This window comes from Mesocricetus auratus, unplaced genomic scaffold (genome assembly GCF_017639785.1).
Source record: "Mesocricetus auratus isolate SY011 unplaced genomic scaffold, BCM_Maur_2.0 Super-Scaffold_100018, whole genome shotgun sequence".
Classification (NCBI taxonomy): Eukaryota; Metazoa; Chordata; class Mammalia; order Rodentia; family Cricetidae; genus Mesocricetus; species Mesocricetus auratus.
The window spans coordinates 28,141,452-28,161,991 of NW_024429199.1; the positions used below are offsets into that span (position 1 = coordinate 28,141,452).

At 44.8% G+C, this 20,540-nt stretch overlaps 1 protein-coding gene across 4 annotated transcripts in view; it reads left to right on the forward strand.

The window, feature by feature from the left end:
* Window positions 1–20,540, forward strand: part of Ect2l (epithelial cell transforming 2 like) — a 66,246-nt gene that overhangs the window by 40,726 nt on the left and 4,980 nt on the right. For all 4 annotated transcript variants that reach the window (XM_040728371.1, XM_040728373.1, XM_040728372.1 and 1 more), the window contains 9 exons: window positions 640–732; window positions 2,508–2,690; window positions 4,932–5,035; window positions 6,499–6,624; window positions 15,064–15,147; window positions 16,888–17,102; window positions 18,235–18,382; window positions 19,581–19,654; window positions 19,751–19,907. In XM_040728371.1, coding sequence (XP_040584305.1) covers window positions 640–732; window positions 2,508–2,690; window positions 4,932–5,035; window positions 6,499–6,624; window positions 15,064–15,147; window positions 16,888–17,102; window positions 18,235–18,382; window positions 19,581–19,654; window positions 19,751–19,907 — 1,184 coding nt within the window. The remainder of the gene's footprint in view (window positions 1–639; window positions 733–2,507; window positions 2,691–4,931; window positions 5,036–6,498; window positions 6,625–15,063; window positions 15,148–16,887; window positions 17,103–18,234; window positions 18,383–19,580; window positions 19,655–19,750; window positions 19,908–20,540) is intronic.

The window sequence follows — 20,540 nt, forward strand, 5'->3', positions numbered from 1 at the left end:
CTCTCTGTCTGTGGACTCTTGTGGTCTCTCTATCCGACTTCATTATCAATGAAAAACATTAGGCATCTAACCCATCAGCTTCTACCATCTTGTGCCTGGAAGCAATAGGGTATTTAGTTTTGGACTACAGAGAATTAAAATACCCCATCCATTATGTATGTTTCTTCTCAACTAATTCAGTCTGTTCACTGAATTCAATATATTCCAATCTGTGTCACTGAAGAAGGGGAGAAAACGATGCCACATTAAAACCTGACTATGTTGTCCATCCTGGGTTTATCTGTTTTAACTGTATCCACTTTCGGCAACAATTCTCCTTTACTTGGAATGTTTTAGGAAACCCCTGCGAGACTTTCTCTGCCTTTGGCTTAAATATTCCATGCTGGAAGGTAAACATTTGCTGTAGTGGCATGTCCTCTCTCCATATTGTATTGCGTTGTTCCCACAAATTAGGTGTTTGCACATCTGTGTGTATTACTAAAGGTGAGATATTTATGGACACTTTGATAGAAGGGTTTGAATTGAAGATGATGACAATGGCTTGTGGTCTCTCTTGGCCAGCTCTGTCTTTCTTCTAACATTTGACTATTTCTGGAGAACCCTGTGACTAAACTAATGCAAGCTGTTTTCACTGTACAGAAGCAGGCATAGAAGTTCTTTCTCAGCTGTCTCAACTAACTGGCACATCCTTTTCTGCCCCCACCGGAATTGCGACTGGGTCATACCAACACAGTAAGTATATATGAGTGCTGGCTGCTGTTCCCAGGAACATACAGCCACATCAGCATCACCGAAGGACAAGAGCTATTAAAACATGCTCTTTGTCTCATCCTCTCCATCAGCAAGCAGCATTATACATCTTCACCGATGTCTACCAATCCCCATCTGCCTACAGCAGTTGCTGCTCTCTTTGAAGGGATGTTGTCCCTTCCATTTCACATCACGGAGTCATTCATTTGGAGGAGGAGTCTTTGCTGCAAATGTTTTGCTTCAAGCCATCATCTACTAAAACCCTCTTTAAAGAGTTCAGCAAAATTATCCAGTTGCTGATTTAGAGGAAGAATGTGTTTTCCTAGTTTTTTGCTTTTTTTTTTTAAAGAATAGATTGGTTTTATTCGGGGAACAGAAAGTAGAGCTCTCAGGAGTTGGAGACAGTAGCATGATAAGGAAGGGAAAAAGATCAAAAGAGGAAATGCACCTGCATACACACCTTTGCTGACACACTAAAGCTGCTAATACTGGCTGACAAGAGAAACACGTGACTGTCTTTACAATGTCACTCGTCATTTTCTCTTTGAAAACTCCCCTCTTCCTACACAACAGGGCTTGGCCTGCCTTGGAAATGACACAAACACGGATTCTTTAGTTCCCAAAGGCCTTTCATGACTGGTGTGTGTGTGTGTGTGTGTGTGTGTGTGTGTGTGTATGTGTGTGTGTGACGAGTGTGACACTTGTAAGGGAAATGATTCCATGTAGGGGAACAGAAAGGCACTGACTTCATAGTTCACCCAGTTCTGAAGCAGACACGGCCAGTTCACTGTGGTTCACACATCAGCAAATGAAGGTGCCTGTGGCTCTGTGAAGAAAATTGCCTAGCTCAGTGCAGCAAGGTTTGCACCCTGATGCTTGCCCTAAGGGACAGCTGTACTTCCTTGTCTCCTCCTGGCCTTCTCTTTCAGTGGGTTCTTCTTACTCTCCTTGTGAAAGAACACATTAGAAAGTTTTGCACATGCTTGCAGTGACAGGGGAACCAAAAGGGTTCTGACTGCCCATTCTGGTAAAACAACAACGACACCAATGGGCCCTCCATCATGGGGTAATTACTTTGCAAGGAGACTAACTAGCCATCTGCCGTAGCCACGTGGAATATTATAGTTCCCCGTAATTTGAGAAAGAGACAGGAGTGGCGGCTGTGGGTTGGCCTTGAATGGCATGGCAGGGTGTGGGAAGTGCTGGGTAGGGAGAAGTCTCACTTCTAGAATGGAGACACATTCTTTCTTACATCCATCCACTCGGTTTCCTGAAGCACCAGGCAGCGATTTCATTGCTAATTTCAAGTAGAACATGCCAACCTTATCTGCCAGAAACAGACAGGTATTTGCTGTGTCCTTTGCGAGTTTCTTATTTTACCACCAGAAGCAGGCTGTGGCTGCTTCTGTTCTCCTGAGAAAGGACATCATGCCTGGTATAAAGACAGCTGAGTTGGTTTTACTTTAAACAAAAAGTAGAAATCTCCTGCCTCAGGCCAAGTCTTCAGCTACTTGGAGAGGTCGAGGCCAATGAGAGGCCTTGTTGAAAATAATAGGTGGACAGCACGTGAGAACCTGAGAAACAATCCCTGAAGTTGACCTCTGACCTCCACATGTATGTACACACATGTACACTCATACACATGTGCACCTGTGCACACATACACACAGACACACACAAACACACACACACACACACACACACACACACACACACTGATCTCAAGTCTTCAATAATAAATGTAAAAATCCTGTCAGTTCTTAGTGACTGGCTGGGGCCACATCAGGAAAGGCTGCCTCCTTCTGACTACTTCAGTGAGTCCAAGTTGCAGGTGTGGACCAGCTTCACAGACTCCCTGGAAGACACCTTGAAATCGGTGAGGAAGGAGTTACATCCACTCTTCAAGAACTTGCAGAAGAGCATCAGTGGCCGGATCATAGGTAAGATCTCTGACACTTCCTCTGCAGATCAGGTCAGAGCTTATTTATTGCCTGAGAAAATTCAAGACTGAGAACGGCATAAGCAAAACACAAGCTTGGTCAAACACCTTCACCTTGATTTTTCAAATATTCAAGAGAAGCGAGTCATGCTCAGAATGTTGGCACTGAGCCCTGTTTTCAGGTTTCTCCGTCTTATTGGTCCATAGGACAGCCCATATGCCCTAGATTGAACTTGCTTTTTGCCTAACTAGAGAACTGTATCCTTTTCCTGTACAACTTCCCAGCTGTTAAACACTTCATACTCATGGTGTCTATTACACAACCTGTTCTTCAGTTCAGGTATTATCTAAAATCCATAATTCACCCAGATGTCTCAGGTAGATTAGCCAACTCAGGTGCCCCTCCAACTATGCATATAAATTATATATTACATTTTCTTCTTAAACAATAAAATAAAATACGCAGCTTAGTGCTGGGCTCCATGGTCTTTTAATGAGTCTGTTAGACATCACTGAATCAATTTTCCATTCCCTTATCAAATTACCATAATAATCTTTGTGGAATAATGTACTGGCTAACACTGAGTCATAAACTAAACCAGTCCATTCTTTAAAACGAGGCACTTTCACCATCTGGGTAAATATGTCTCCCATCACCTCTAACCATCGCTTCATATTTTAAACATTCTATCTGAATAAGACTATCATTTGAACACTGTAGACCCATGCCTTCCTCCCTTTCCCTGCTGTGCACGCAAAAAGTTGCACATGTATGTTCACACAGATGCTTTCGTTTGCTTTGTATTTTGCATGCCCCACCACTACCTGGCAAATTTTGTAGTTTGTTTGTTTGTTTTGGTGGGGGGAGTTCTTTAGGTCTTTTCTCCTTTTTTTTTTTAACATTCCAGTCCCAGTTCCCTGTTCTTTTTCTCCTCCTGCTCTCTCCTCCTTCCCCCATCCCGCCTCCCATCTGCTCCTCAGAGAGGGTAAAGCCTCCCCTACAATGTCAACTAAGTCTGTCCCATCACCTCATTGAGGCAGGACCAAGGTGCCCCCTCCCATGTCTAGGCTGGGTAAGGTATCTTTCCATAGAGATACATAGGGCTCCACAAAGTCAGTTTATTAGAGTTAGGTTTTTGTCCCATTGCCTGTGGCTTTATATACTGCCCAAGTCATACCATTGTCACCTGTATTCAGGGGTCCTAGTTAAGTCCTATGCTGGTTCCCCAGTTGACAGCATGGGGTCAGTGATCTCCTTCTAGCTCTGGTCAGCTGATTCTGTGGGTTTCTCCATCATGGTCTCGACTACTTTGTTCATATTATCTCTCCTCCCTCACAAGTTCAGGAGGTTGGTCCACTGGTTAGTTATACATCCATACACACATATTTTGTTCATCAGTATGCTGTACATTTTGCTTCCACAGATGCCTCTCATATAGAGATCTTGCCCTGTATTTTTCTGTACTACCTGCTCTATCACATCTAAGAAATGTTAAACCAATATTCTTAAATAGTTTAGAAACTATAAACCAGCCAGGTGGTGGTGGCGCACGCCTTTAATCACAACACTCAGGAGGCAGAGGCAGGCAGATCTCTGAGCTCGAGGCCAGCCTGGACTACGAAGTGAGTTCCAGGACAGCAGGACTACACAGAGAAACCCCATCTCAAAACAAGCAAACAAACAAACAAACAAAAAAGACAAAAGCAACCCCCAAAGCAAAACAAAAACTATAAACTAGGAGAAATAATTTTCCCTTTTTCTTTTATACATACTAAGGATTAAATAGAAAAATGAAAAAAGTAAATATTTTTCATGAAATGAAGTCGATGGGATAAGTTGTTTTCCAGTAAAAGCATGTAAGAAAATATTAAAAATGAATAGATGTCTTTGTATGTAAGCTATTTTCTCTGAATGTAAAATATTTACATTTGAACACAAGATAAGGGGAAATGGGAGAACCTAACATTTTCAGTTGGATCTAATATTTAACATATATAGCATTCATGATTTATTTTATTATTGTCTGACTCTTAGATTCCGTTTCAATATCAGTTTTGCCACACTGAAGTCACTTTGACTTATTTCCTATTTTGTAACAGAGCTTCCTGTGGCAATGATAAAAACTTGGTCCTGTTCCTTGCATTGCTGTCCACCAAAAAATAACTGAGATGACTTTTTTCTATCTATGACTATCACATGGCTCGCATTAATTAAGTACAGTGTATGTGCCTTACATTTCAGGGCAATTTATGTCTGACACTCTGAGTGTGGCCAGCTTTCTAAATAACCAAGATACTGCACAGGCTCTGGCGGATGGACTGATGGAGCTGTCAAGAGAAGGGTCTGTAAGTGTTGTCGAAGAAAGAAAACTGGACATTTTTCAGCGCAAATAAACCCTTCATTCCATTTGTTACCTTTTACCTGTTTATCACTCTGGGACAGAGTTCCTCAGAGAAATTACATCAGTTTATAAAAGCAAGCACAGAGAGATTCTGGGCTCAGGCTGTGATGTGCTAAGTATATAAAAACCGAGAAGCAGGAGACCTCCTGGGTTATTTAAAGTCTGTTAATTTGTGTGCTGTTTTCTGCCTTGTGCCTAATCTCAGTCAGAAGTGACTGCATTAGAAGACATGTTCACAGCCTTACAGTCCACATACATGGTAGTATGAACTGAGGAATTGAAACATGTGCAGCAGATACAAGATGATGATGAGCCAAGGGAGCTAGATGAGAGAGGATAGGAAAGAAAACACAAAAGAAAAGAGTTGAGTCAGCATTGGGAAACCCTGACAGTTGGGGGAGTGTCAAGAAGTATTTGTATTACATGGCTTCTTGGGCAGTCTACCAGAAAAGGAGTGTACATTTCAAAAGACTCTAAGAGCTTAGCTGGCTGGGGGGCCTGGCACAGACAGAACAGTGCCTGCTTTGCAAGTGTGAGGACTCAGTTTGACCTCCAGAACCTATGTGGAAGTAAGTGAGGCGGAGCTGGTAGGGAGAGAGAATAAATAAGAGAGAAATCTAAGCTCGAGAGGAAGTAAGAGTATGAGAAGGAGGAGAGAATGAGGGACACTCCTAGGGCAAGCCAGTGGGGCACCAGCCAGACATGAGAAGCAGTGAAAGTAATATACACAGAAAGAGCTGGTGTTGGCACAAGCCTTTAATCCCAGCACTCGGGAGGCAGAGGCAGGTGGATCTCTGTGAGTTCAAGTCAGCCTGGTCTACAGAGTGAGTTCCAGGACAGCCTCCAAAACAATACAGAGAAACCCTGTCTCGAAAAACAAAACACAAAACAAACAAACAAAAAGAAGATACACAAAAAGTAAAAAGTCCTGAGGCAAAAGGTAGATAAAGAAAACAGGTTAAGTTAAAAGTTAGTCAGAAAATAATGAAGGCCAAGCATTCAAAACTAATAATAAGTCTCTGTGTCATGATTTGGGAGCAGGTTGTTGACTCCAAAAAAAAGCCTGGTAACATGTATGTGATGTGTATGTGTGTCTGGAGGCAGGGGTTGGCATCACATGTTTTCCTCAATCACTTTCTGCCTCATGTTCTGAGACAGGGTCACTCACTGACTGTAAGGCCAGCTGGCCAATGAGCTCTGGGGACCCATCTGAACACTCACAGAGCAACTCCAGAGTCCAGTTTTTCCTTGGTACTGGGATCAGAACCCAGGTCCTCAAGCTCACACAGGCCCTTTACCAACTGAACCCCAGCCCATGCTCTCTTTTCTGTAGTATGTCTGTAGTATGTTTAACATATCAGATGAATATTTTAAACAGAATTTTTTTGGGGGTATCATTTTTTTCAGGACAAACCTCTGGAATTTTTGTCAGATTTCCTGCTGAGGAAATCCAGTCAAAAGAGTGAAGAATTTGAAGGAAATGATATCCTGATAGAATGTGGTGTAAAAGTAACATCGGATCCACTCATGAAGGTAAAAGTTGCTGTTGTGTTTTTTATGCCTCAGTGCTTCTCTGTAGAGGGAGGATCCTGTGGGGAAGAGATTCTCCTGAAGGATGATGGTTTTCCTGGAAAGCTTCCAGCTACTAGTTGTTTCATTGTCATGAACTATTGTTAAATGGGGCATTCCGTGGCGCTCTGGGTGAGTGGATGGGGTGTTCCGTGGTGCTCTGGGTGAGTGGATGGGGTGTTCCATGGCGCTCTGGGTAAGTGGATGGGGTGTTCTGTGGCACTCTTATGTGAGTGGATGGGGTGTTCCGTGGCACTCTATGTGAGTGGATGGGGGTTCCGTGGCACTCTTATGTGAGTGGATGGGGTGTTCCGTGGCACTCTTATGTGAGTGGATGGGGTGTTCCGTGGCACTCTAGGTGAGTGGATGGGGTGTTCTATGATGACACTCTATGTGAGTGGATGGGGTATTCCGTGGCAGTCTTATGTGAGTGGATGGGATGTTCCGTGGCAGTCTTATGTGAGTGGATGTGGTGTTCCGTGGCACTCTAGGTGAGTGGATACCGTTCTATGACGACACTCTATGTGAGTGGATGGGGTATTCCGTGGCACTCTATGTGAGTGGATGGGGTGTTCCGTGGCACTCTTATGTGAATGGATGGGGTGTTCCATGGCACTCTTATGTGAGTGGATGGGGTGTTCCGTGGCACTCTTATGTGAGTGGATGGGGTGTTCCGTGGCACTCTATGTGAGTGGATGGGCTGTTCCATGGCACACTATGTGAGTGGATGGAGTGTTCTGTGATGACACTCTATGTGAGTGGATGGGGTTTCTGTGATGACACTCTATGTGAGTGGACGGGGTGTTCCGTGGCACTCTATGTAAGTGGATGGGGTGTTCCGTGGCACTCTATGTGAGTGGATGGGGTGTTCCATGGCACACTATGTGAGTGGATGGAGTGTTCTGTGACGACACTCTATGTGAGTGGATGGGGTGTTCCGTGGCACACTATGTGAGTGGATGGAGTGTTCTGTGACGACACTCTATGTGAGTGGATGGGGTGTTCTGTGACGACACTCTATGTGAGTGGATGGGGGTTCCGTGGCACTCTAGGTGAATGGATGGGGTGTTCCGTGGCACTCTATGTGAGTGGATGGGGGTTCCATGGCACTCTATGTGAGTGGATGGGCTGTTGCGTGGCACTCTATGTGAATGGATGGGGTGTTCTGTGACGACACTCTATGTGAGTGTATGGGGTATTCCATGGCACTCTTATGTGAGTGGATGGGGTGTTCCGTGGCAATCTTATGTGAGTGGATGGGGTGTTCCGTGGCACTCTATGTGAATGGATGGGGTGTTCTGTGATGACACTCTATGTGAGTGTATGGGGTGTTCCATGGCACTCTAGGTGAAAGGATGGGGTGTTCCGTGGCACTCTTATGTGAGTGGATGGGGTGTTCCGTGGCACTCTTATGCGAGTGAATGGGGTGTTCCGTGGCACTCTAGGTGAATGGATGGGGTGTTCTGTGGCACACTATGTGAGTGGATGGGGTGTTCCGTGGCACTCTATGTGAGTGGATGGGGGTTCCGTGGCACTCTTATGTGAGTGGATGGGGTGTTCCGTGGCACTCTTATGTGAGTGGATGGGGTGTTCCGTGGTAGTCTTATGTGAGTGGATGGGGTGTTCCGTGGTAGTCTTATGTGAGTGGATGGGGTGTTCCGTGGCACTCTTATGTGAGTGGATGGTGTGTTCCGTGGCACTCTATGTGAGTGGATGGGCTGTTCTGTGGCACTCTAGGTGAATGGATGGGGTGTTCCGTGGCACTCTTATGTGAGTGGATGGGGTGTTTTGTGGCACTCTAGGTGAATGGATGGGGTGTTCCATGGCACTCTATTTGAGTGGATGGAGTGTTCCGTGGCACTCTATGTGAGTGGATGGGGTGTTCCGTGGCACTCTATGTGAGTGGATGGGGTGTTCCGTGGCACTCTAGGTGAGTGGATGGAGTGTTCCATGGCACTCTTATGTGAGTGGATGGGGTGTTCCGTGGCACTCTAGGTGAGTGGATGGGGTGTTCTGTGGCACTCTGCATGAGTGACGTTTAAGTTACTTCAGAACACGAGCTCCTTCCATGACTGTGATTTGCTGGAGCAGAGCTGCAAATCTGCATTTTGCCTTACCACTTACTCCCCTGAGTTCTCACTGAGGTAACTTGAAAGAAAAAAAATTCGCAGACTAAGATCCATTTTGTTGTGTATGAAACTAAGTCTTCTTTCACAGCAGGTGGTGGCATACAACTTTAATCCCAGCACTTGGGAGGCAGAAGCAGGTGGATCTCTGTGAGTTCTAGGCCAGTCTGGTCTATGAATTAAGTTCCAAGGCCTCTCAGGGCTACACAACGAGACTGCCAATACCAAACCAAACAAAAGAATTCTTTTTTCCCCTCTCCTTCCTCCTCTTCATTGTCCTCTTCTCTTTTCTGAGATAGGGTCTCCTGTAGTCCAGGCTGGCTTTGAACTCACCGAGGAGCTGAGGAAGACCTTGAACTCCTTCCTAATCCTCCTGCCCCCTACTTGCCAGGTTCTGGGATTGCAGGTGTATGACACTATGATGGGTTTATGAAGAACTGAGATCAAGCCCTGGGTTTCATAAATGATAGGTGATAATACACTACAGACTTGCATTTGAAGACCTCTTCTTTCTTCAGTTGAGATTCAAATTCATAAAAGAAAAACATAAGGCTGAAGCTAATCCTTCAAAAGAGACTAATTTTACCAATGCTCAATTCTGAATTCCCATATTCTTGGTTACATGAAATAATCAGAACTCATTGTCATTCGCAGAACTGATTTATTACATGGAGAAAATGCCATTTTAAAACCATTTATGCCCAGGGGGAAGATATGTGAGGGCTTAGAACTCTGTCACCCAATGCAGAGTCCCCTAGTACTTCACTAGAGCACAACATAGCAGTCACAGGAGACTTGGGGGACATTTCCCTTTGCTTAGCACACTACTAGTCCATCCAGAGAGGAGTATCTCCACACTGGGGTAAGTTTTAAAACTATAGTTATTTGTTTCAAAGAACTCATAAACCCACAGTTACAATAATGGAAATAATGATATCTCTCAGATGGAAGTCCTAAAGGGGCTTGTGCAACAAGGGCTCATCTGTCTATCTCTCTGTCTCTTTGTCTGTCTGTCTGTCTGATATTATCATCCATCCATCCACCCATCCTAGTCATTACGCCAGATTTGCAATGTCCCCATGGGTTCTTGTTTCAAGTGTTTGGTTCCAGCGTGTTGGTACCCTTTAGAAGTCTTCAGGAACCTGCCTGATGAAGGGTGGATACTAGTGTCAGGCCTTAGACGGTTATGGCTGATTCTGGTCCATGCCATGTGAACAAGTTATCACCTCCTGCCCCAGCAGCCATCGAAGGCGACACGCCACCTTGCCTTTTGCACCACAGTGGACTGAAATATTCTGAAACTGTGACCCAAAACAAATCCCTTCTCCATGTGCTGCTTCTGTCAGGCATTTTGTGACAGTGACAGGACAGTAAATAATTGTCACTATTCTCTCTCCTCTGTCCCCTCATGCTGCTGTCCGAGCAGTCCTTATTCCCAGGCTGCTGTGTGCTCCATAGTATTTATACTGACATTGTGCAACCATGGTGATGAGAGGCCATAAGAATCAAAGTCTCATTTCACTGCCATTTCTGGTCCCTGATACAGGCAGCTCTGTGCTTTCTGGGGTCATCAGTCAGGTGGAGAGTGAATAGAGAATACCTTACCTGCCCGCTGTCTATTCTAGCTAAAAGCTTCTACCATGTGATCCAAACCCAGCCCTATAAGCTTATTTCTTGCAGTTACATTTATAGGTAATAGACAATCATTCAACAAAATAAGCATTTCTGTAAAGTTGCAAAGGGCACTGCTCTCTATTCACTCTTAAAAACAGAATAAGGGATGGCACCATAATTTTAAAATAGGCTAAAATTCCCAACAATTGTAATTATGCTTACTATAAAATAAGTCACCCTGTTTATGTTCAAACAACATTTCTAGGCTGCATTTTCTATGTCTTACATATGTTATATATTTTAATGTGTGTGTGTTTACACGTGTGCCAGTACATGCAGTACATGCAGAGATTAGAGGCATCAGATCCTGGGAGATCCTCTTATAGAGGACTGGGGTTCGGTTCTCAGTACCCACAGTGGCTCACAGCCATCTGAAACTCCAGTTCCAGGGCGTCTGAATCTGATGCCCTCTTCTGACCTCCACAGGCACTAAGTACACACATGATATACATACATACATGCAAGCAAAATGCTCATACACATAAAATAAAAATAAATCTTTAGGCCGGGCGCTGGTGGCACACACCTTTAATCCCAGCACTCCGGAAGCAGAGGCAAGCAAATCTCTATGAGTTTGAGGCTAGCCTGATCTACAGAGCGAGTTCCAGGATAGCCTCCAAAATAATACAGAGAAACTCTGTCTCGAAGGAAAAAAAAAAGCCAAATACTTTAGCCGGGAGGTGGTGGCACACACCTTTAATCTCGGCACTTGGGAGTCAGAGGTAGATGGATCTATGCAAAGTTCAAGGCCAACTTGGTCTACAAAAGTGAGTTCCAGGACAGGATCTGTTGCAATTAAAAAAAAAAAAAAGCAGCACAAGAGAGAAAGATGCCATGAGACAGAATTCAAGTGGAGGTTTTTTTTTTTTGAGGGGGGAGGCATCATATAAGGGGAAAGGGGATGGGGGAGACCAGTCTCTAGGGACAGGAGCATCAGGAAAGAGAGAGGGAGGGAGAGGGAGAGGGGGAAGGGGAAGGAGAGGGAGAAGGTGAGGGAGAGGGAGAGGGGGAGGGAGGTGGGCGGGTGGTAGGCAGGGCCCTTTAAAAAGGAAATGTAGTGAATGTACATAGGTGTTGCTCTCAGTGGCTGCAGCTGAAGGTGTGTCCTGTCAGACCCCAGGGCAGGCCAGTACAGATGCCTGAATACTAATAGGCTTCAAAGCTACACAGCAAAACCTTGTCTCATAGAAACCAAAATAAATAATAAGTAAACAAGTTAATAAAAAATAAATCTTTAAAAGAAGGAGAAAGAGTAGGAGGAGGGGAAGAGAAGGAGGAAGAGGAGGAAGAAGAAGAAACAAAAGGAAAGAAGGAAGGAAGGAAAGTAGGGAGGGAGGGAGGTAGGGAGGGAGGGAGGAAGGGAGGGAGGAAGGAAGGAGGGTACAGCTGCTGGGATGATGTAAAGCTCCTGCATGCACACCACAGGGGCAGAATCTGATGTGTCAGCTCTCAGGTGACCAAGCACAGCATGTTGATGCGTCAGCTTTTGATGGCTGTGAAATACCCGACACAATGGAAGGAGACAGGTTGCTTCTCACGGTCTCTGAGGTTTCAGTCCACAGTTATGTAGCCTTGTTTTGGGCCTGTGGCCAGGCAGCGCATTGTGGTGGAAGCATGAGATACAGAAGAAACAGTTTGCCTCCAGATGAGCCAGGCAGTGAAAGCAAGTAGGAAAAGGCAGGCAAGCCAAGGTCCCCAGATCCCTTCATGAGTGCGCCCCCATGATGCAATGTCCTATCATGAGTGCACCCCCATGACCCAATGTCCTATCATGAGTGCACCCCCATGACCCAATGTCCTATCATGAGTGCACCCCCATGACCCAATGTCCTATCATGAGTGCACTCCCATGACCCAGTGACCTACCACTAGGCCTCACCTCCCAGTACAGGGCAAGGATTAGCTTTCCACACATGGTCTTTGAGGGACACTTGAGTATCCCCAGCAATAGCAGGTGCTCTTCCACACCAGAGCAGCTACTTTATGTGAGAGGTTGCACCACAATTGTGCAGTGTTCCAGTTGTCCTCATTTTGAGACTGTGCGAGTTGGATTCTCATCTTACATCTGCAGCTGCTTTCTCCTGGAGAGCCACTGGTGTCTCCACTGCCTTGACAAAGTGGTGATTTCCTGGCTATAAATAACCAGCGCTAATGAAGAGTGTTCTACTCACAGGGAAATTCTGGTGTGTGTGTGTGTGTGTGTGTGTGTGTGTGTGTGGCTTTTTTTCCTTCAAAATTTAAAGGTCTCTCTCTCCCCAAGCCAAAAGTATAAAACGTACCAGGCTGGCATGAGACAGTCATACATGGAAAAAGCAGGGAGTCCCTGGAGTAGCACTCTAGTGGCATAGTCGGCAAACCAGGAGAGATCTGTGAATGGCCACTGCTCAGGGACCACCTCCTGTACCAAAGTTTCTGTTTGCTGTATAAACTGTCGACATGACTGTTCCATGGTGATGTTATAGGGAGAGAGAGAGAGAGAGAGAGAGAGAGAGAGAGAGAGAGAGAGAGAGAGAGAGAGAGAGAGAGAGAGAGAGAGAGAGAGAGAGAAGTAGACTGAACATGGCGAGCAGACAGGACACGACCAGGGCTATCTGAGAGAGGGGGGAGAATAGCAGGGGATACAGAATAGAGAAAACAGCGAGAGAAGCAAAAGCAGAGCAGAGAGAGAGAGAGATCAAGAGAAAGAGAGAGATGGAAGGAGAGAGGGGGTAACATAAGGAGAATAGCAGGGCTATAAGGAGAATGAGTTGCTGGGAGTGGGGGAGCCCATGTACCTGAGGGAGTGTTGGGTAAAGGAGGAAGTGAGAAAAGCTAGGATGCCAGCCTGGGCTTTGAAATGTGTAACAGCCTGGGCTTTGAAATGTGTAACAGGTGCTTGTGATACTGAGGGAGCTAGAGGCCAGCATGAGCTTTGATCTATTAATAGGCACCACAGGTAGCCATTTGTCCCTTCTGATAGAGGTTAGGGAAATGACTCCTTTCCATAGATGGGAACTAGTTTCAAAAGTTACTGACTTTTATCAAACTGCCAGAAATCTTCCTATAGTTCAGGTTGAGCTCATTTCCGGATATTTGAAATTCTTTTTGGAGTTTGGGGGAATTGGAGTTGCCTTTGGACCTGAAAGCTGCTATATGAAACCACACAGATACAGAATACAGTCATTTTCTCCTGATTAGATAAAAGGAGTCTTAGTTGAAAACTGATGTTTATAACTAGGCCTGATGGTGCACGCCTGTAATCCTAGCACTTAGGAGGTTCTAGGAGGGTCAAGAGATCAAGGTCAGCCTTCGCTAGAGAGCAAATCTAAGGACAGTCTAGGATACTGGGGACTCTGTTTCAAGGCAACAGGACAAGCAGAGCCTCAAACAAGGTGATGTTTGTTCTTCAACCGCTTCCAAGGACAGCAGGGGATCTCTACTAAGAGCTTTATCCTTGAGTAGGGAGAGCCGCAGTCAGAACTGCTGTTCTGGTCTTCCAACAGGAACACGGGGCTATTGTTCTGTTGCTAGAGGGGCCCCTGGCATGCTTGCTGCTCAGGTAACCCTGGGACATTTTAATTTTGATGTGCTAATTTATAAGCAGGCTGCAAGATACAGTAAAGAGAGAAAAAGCCGTATGTAAATGTGAAAGCAGACAAATCTTGTGAACTGTTTTATGACACTTTATCATGAGTTGAGAAAAGGGGTGAATTTAATAAAGTGTTAGAGCTTGTTCTCTCTAGCATCTTCAAAGTGAGATTAGCCACTTCCCAGCAGCTGCGAAGAGGAGAAGCAGTCTGAGATCCCTGACAAAACCCCTACCCCCCACCCCACCTTTCAGGGAAGAGGCTAGAATTTAGTTTTTAAGTGTAGTAGCTCAAAGGAAGCTAAAGGCTGTTTATTTTTAATTTTTCTGTGCGTATTTATGTATGCATACGAGTGCATGTTTGTACACATATGGAGACCAGGCTGGTGAGTATCTTCTGTTATCCACATCTGTCTGTCTGTCTGTCTGTCTGTCTGTCTGTCTGTCTGTCTGTCTGTCTGTCTATCTATCTATCTATCTACCTACCTACCTACCTACCTACCAGCCTGGAATTTGCTGTTGTGGATAGACTGGTTGACTAGCAAACCCTGGGGACCCTCCTACTTCTTCCTCCTAAGGCTGGGATTACATGTGGGCACTATTACCCACTGAACCAGCTCCAGAGTCCCTAAGGTAGTAGTTCTCAACCTTCCTAGTGCTGCAACACTTTAGTACCTCATGCTGTGGTGACCCCAGCCATAAAATTATTTCATTGCTACTTCATAAGTATAATTTTGCTACTGTTATGAATTGTAATGTAAATATCTAGCATGCAGGATATCTGATATGTGACCCCCCACAAGGGGGTGGAGACCCACTGGTTGAGAGCCACTGTCCTAAGGGCTGCTACTAAAAGCATACATCTTAAGTTTAAGAGAGGCACCACATTGGTCAGGTGCTTAATTCACTGTGCCTAGGGACCTTGCAATGACAGCTGAAGGCAGATGGCTTCCCAGGGCTTGTATGTGCAGAGTACTGAATGGGCTTTCAGGGACTACAGGACCCACCTCCAAGTAACCAAGTCCATTTCATCTTCAGGAAAGAAGTGCCATAGAAGGCAATTCTCAGGACAGAAAGTCTGGTCCAGGCCAAAGCGTCCTGAGCATGGAAGTGCTTAAGCTGGTAAGCCACCTATTAGCAATTAGGATCTTAACAGTGTTGTCGATGACACGGAAGGCTCATTATTTACCATGGTTAGTTCTTTGTTTTCCTTGGAAACATCCCTTAAAGAGAGGAACATCCAACCAACTACTTAACTGAATTGGAGGAAAACCCACTTGGTAGATTTTATTCCCCTGGAGGCTATGCTATAGACTCAGAAGTTGATTCAGAGGATAAAGACATGTGGGAAAAAAAATCTGTGTGTGATCCTATGGTTTTCTATGACTAGGACATCATTTAAAGAAAGGGTACAGGATCTCGAGGTTTGCAGTTTTTAATTGGCTCATCAACTTATAGGCTGACTTCAAAAGTTTGCTCTAGTCATTATATGGGACGTGCTCTGCCCTGGGTGATGGACAGCCTTTAGAGGGGGATGCCAGACATGCAGAGACCACTCCTGTTGCCAAAATGCACAGCATGCACATATTATTTTGCAGTATTCAACATGGCTTCGCATTTGTTTCCATTTCTTTTTCCAAAGACTCGAAAGAAGATGTTAGTATCCACAGTTTTACAGATGAACACCTGAGTTAGAGAAAGTAGGTGACTCATCTAAGGTTAGACTCTTAGAGAAACATTTAGGAGTTCTGCAGCCTTGAGCTCAGACCTAGAGATCTTTAGAGTCCCATCCTTGGAAACAGGGAGGGTCCAGGGCAGGTCTTTCCCTCAGGACATAGTGTCTCACTCTCCCTACAGATCACTCACTAGAAATCAGCACAGAAGCTATCACAATTGATGGTAGCAGCTGCCACAGCCTTCTGAGCATTGGCGTTACACACCTGTATTGCCATGCCCGGCTAGGATTAATTTCTTAAAATTGCTTTTGGCCGTGCTAGGATGTGAATCCAGAGTCATTCAGACAAGTGCTCCTCCACTGGGTTGCATCCTCAGCTCTTGGTTTTTTGAGACAAAGGTTTGCTGTGTGGCCCAGGCTGGCTCTTAATTCATAGTCCTCTTGCCTGGTGAGGCCTCCCAAGTGCTGAGATTACAGATATATGTACCCATGTCCTGACTGGAATTTTTTTTGACAGATTTAATTTTACTTCAAAGACAGATAGTCCTATGCAGAAGAATTGCATGGAAAGGCATCTGTCCTTTGGAGGTTGGGATCTAGGCTGAGCCTGCCCAAGTGTAGAGTTTGCTTAGCATGTACAAGACTGGGTTTAATACCCAGGGTCAGAAAAAAAAGCCTTGCTTTCTAGTGATAAGTGAAAAACTAAAAAAGCACTGTAATTGTCAAATAGAGCAGGTATGTAAGGATTTATATGCTGTTCTGTTTACAGAGGGAACATAAAAAATCTCTTCTGGAATAGAAAGGTAGGAGCCAAGTGAATGCTCCTGCCTCTCCCAGGGGAAGGGCGATTTTACAAGGGTATTCCCCAACCCTGTGTATGTCAGCCAAGGCATCTTTGGCTGTCTGTACACATACAGTGAGGCTTCATGTACATTACCTCATGCTATCCTGGTGGATGAGGAAGAAAGAGCAGAAGACACTCAAGAGTGGGTGGAGCACGCCGGCTGTCTGTCTCAGCTCATTAGGCTACGGGGGGAATTCATCTAGATCTACACCATTGCCACCTTCCCTTAAGATGGTCCCTCTCTTGGGTCTTGCCTCTTCTTCCTCTTGAGGTATCTTGCTATGGGCCCTTGCTGAGGGCCTCAGTCATTACATTTCTTCTGAATTCCTGATGTTTTCTGCAGGAGAGAAAGCTCCAGATGGACTCAGTAGAGAAACGAACCCGAGTTGTGAGGGAGCTTTTAAAGAGTGAGAGACAGTATGTACAGATGCTGGGAATCGTGAGGGATGTGTATGCCAGGCCCCTGCGGGCAGCGCTCTCCTCAAACAGAGCCATTCTGAGCGCCTCCAATATGCACATCATTTTCTCTGATACTCTTCGAATCTTAAATCTCAACAGGTAAAGCTTTTTTTTTCCTTTGGTTTTTCTCGAGACAAGGTTTCTCTATGGCTTTGGAGGCTGTCCTGGAACTAACTCTTGTAGATCAGGCTGGTCTCAAACTCACAGAGATCTGCCTGCCTCTGCCTTCCGAGTGCTGGGATTACAGGCTTGCACCACCAACGCCCGGCTTCAACAGGTAAATCTTAAAGATAGATTCTTCAAGATGTACTCCCCAGATGGTGGGGAGAGCACACTTTGTCTCCAAAGTTCCACCATGGCTCAGCCATTCTCTATTTTTATGGGGATCCCATTACCTGGAAGAACAGAGAGTCTTCTTTGCATGTTACTAGACAGCTACAACCAGCAGTGGTGGCTTCCACTGCTACCCCAGCCACAGGTCACAGCATGTGCAAGAAAAGAATTCAATGCCTAGGCATTCTGTTATCAGTAAACTGCTCACACAAAAGTCCATGGGAAAGAGTCAACAGTGTCTAATTGAATGACAGAGCAGGAACACAAGAGCTCTCTGCTTTTCCATTGTGGGTTTCCTATATATGTATCAAGAGATTGAGAACAATGGTTTCTCTTTATGGTAGGGTTAAATGAGCCAAATGCTGGTCTTAGTCAATTTCTACAGATCTGGAGAGCCCCTCACCTCTATGGGTCCAGCTCCTATTCAGAGACAAGGCTGATGGAAACCTTTGTTTTCATGGGCTGGAATGGCTGAGAAGGGTCACCTTGGATCTGCAGAGTATGGGGGCTGTATACAAGTTAGGGCTGTATGCAAGTTAAAGGTGAAAGGCCAAGGCCTTGAAGCTTTTGAAGGGCACCATTTTCCTCAGAGGACTGAGAATGTCCATGGCTTTGGCTCTCTGATGGTGGGACATTCAGAAGTGGCTCTACTGTGGGAAGCTGGATTCTGACAAGAAATTAATGTCAAAGATGGGATCCTGGACAGCCAACCTCTTCCCTTACTACCCAGCTCCCCGATCCTGTCAAATCCAGATTTCTCTGTGGTAAGGCACTCAACTGGTCAAGAGCAAGTCCTACCTCAGAACATTGGGCAGAAGCCTATGCTAATGGATTTGTTGCTTACATTTGGAGGCTCTCACAGGCTCCTATTTCAAGATGCAATCTTCTCGTATTGTAGAGAATTTCTAGATAACCTAAGAAACAGACTGCAGGAATGGAGCCCAGCTCAGTGTGTTGGAGAAATATTCATAAAATTTGGGAGGCAGCTGAACACATACACCAATTTCTTCAACAACTATCCAGTTGTTCTGAAAACCATCGAGAAGGTAAGCAGTTGTGTTACCTCCATGCTAACACTACACAAACTGAAAGACTGAGGTAAATGGGAAGGGGAGCTTCTCAGCTGCTTCCTCTCAGGTCTCCTCCCCTGTACCCGGAGCTTCTTGATGACAGGGACCTCGACATAGAGGTTAACACAAAGCCGTGCTCAGGAAATGATAGTTGATCTGTAGCTATTTCCATATATATTGCCAAATTTTCATGCACCCCAGCCACTTAGTGGTTCAGTGGCAGGACATTAAACAATGAAGTTGGAGCAAGAGTGTGAGCTCAGAATGCTCTGCTGCTGCAATGCCAGGGGCGTGGGCACACATGGTTGCCTCAATGGCTTTCTTGACCACAACTCTAGACCTTGAGGACAAGACTTAGAGCAAAGAGTGTCACCAGAAACAAACTAGTGGCAAAACTTTTATAGCCACGGCAAACCCTGATGCCTACTTCATTAGCATAGTGAGTGCATCCAGCTGTTCATTACATTTAGCTATGGTAGCTATTATTATTTGAACATCATCAAATCTTTTAAGTCCTTTAGTTGTTCACAGGTATAAATGGTCTTATTTCTAAAATATTCTTGGGACTTGAAATCAGCAAGTCTTGGACTCAGACATTAGCAATATTGACATCTTTTAGACACGCACATACTGAATAGAAGGACACAATTTCACAGATATACGAGTGCTGATAGATGAGTACATTTGAATTAGTGAAGTTCTTTTGTATTATCACTCTGGAAAACATGAATGACTGCAGCATTAAAGGTATATATCAGTGATTGCCAAACTCTTCAGAAATAAGTAGGATTCATTGCATAGCAGGCCCTTTATGGGTGAGATTCTGTTGGCCTCACTATGAGCTGGGTCTTTGATCCATTTTACAGATGAGAAAGTCAGGTAACTTGACAAGGTCACCTACTCAATTCTAGTTCTAATCCAATCCTACCTTAATTATAAATCTGTTACTATTTCTCTCTAATGATTAAGTAAGTGGATATGGGTAGGTCTGCGGTATAATTACAGTACTAGATTAGTGTATTAGAACACATGAATGGTACTATTGATACTTAGATTAGATGGAGATGCTGCCTTCTTGTTTTGCTGTTTATAGCTCACCATTTGCTGGTGGAACTCAAGGCTTTATAACTATCTGACAGAGCAAAGTTTTGACAATGTAACCCTCACCTTTTAGTGCAGAGAAATGACACCAGCATTCAGAGCTTTCTTGAAGAGGCATGATAAGACCATTGTCACCAAAATGCTGAGGTGAGCTTCCAGGGAGAGCACAGCAGGGTACTCAAGGACAGGCCCTCCATGACCTACAAATAGCAACCAGGGTACCCTACCCTATGTCCTGTACAGCCTGCCAGAGCTGCTTCTGTACCCATCCCAGAGGTTTGAAGAATATATTCACCTTCTCTATGCTCTGAGACTCCACACTCCCACAGGACACATAGACCGTGGAGACCTGACTACTGCAATTGATCAAATCAAAAAATATAAAGACTACATAGATCAGGTGGGTTGCTGATACGCATGTGTACCTTCCAAAATGTTTCAGTGCCATTGTGGTCTCACTTGAAGACCCTGAAATGGCCTCTTTCCTGTGACTGTCTTACTTCAGTCTTCCACCCCTTTAAAGATAAATCCATAATCCTGTTTCCCAATTTTGGTCATGAAAGGCATCTATTCCAAGCCACATGGTGTAAAACAATGTTTTCAGAAAGCTCTATGGCCACAGTGCTTCCCCACACACTCAGTTTTAGACAGGGTCTTATGTGTCCCAGATTGGCTTGAACTTGATATGTAGCCAAGGATCACCTTGAACTTCTGATCTTCCTGTCTCCCTCATTTCCGGAGTGCGAAGATTAGACATTCCCCAATATTCCTAGGCAATACAGTGCTTGAACTCAAACCCGGGGTTTGTGCATACTAGGCAAGCACGCTGTCACCTGGGGCACATCCCCAGCAGTACCTCTTCTAGTGTGAAAGTATATAAAGTTTGGAATTACATAGATAATCAAAAGGAAAGCCAAATGTAAAATCTTTTGCTTCCAAAAGATTTGTTTTTAATGTATCAAATCACTTTTCTGAGTAACTATGGCACTCATAATCTCCTATATACTGTGAAGGCACATCACACCCTAAAATG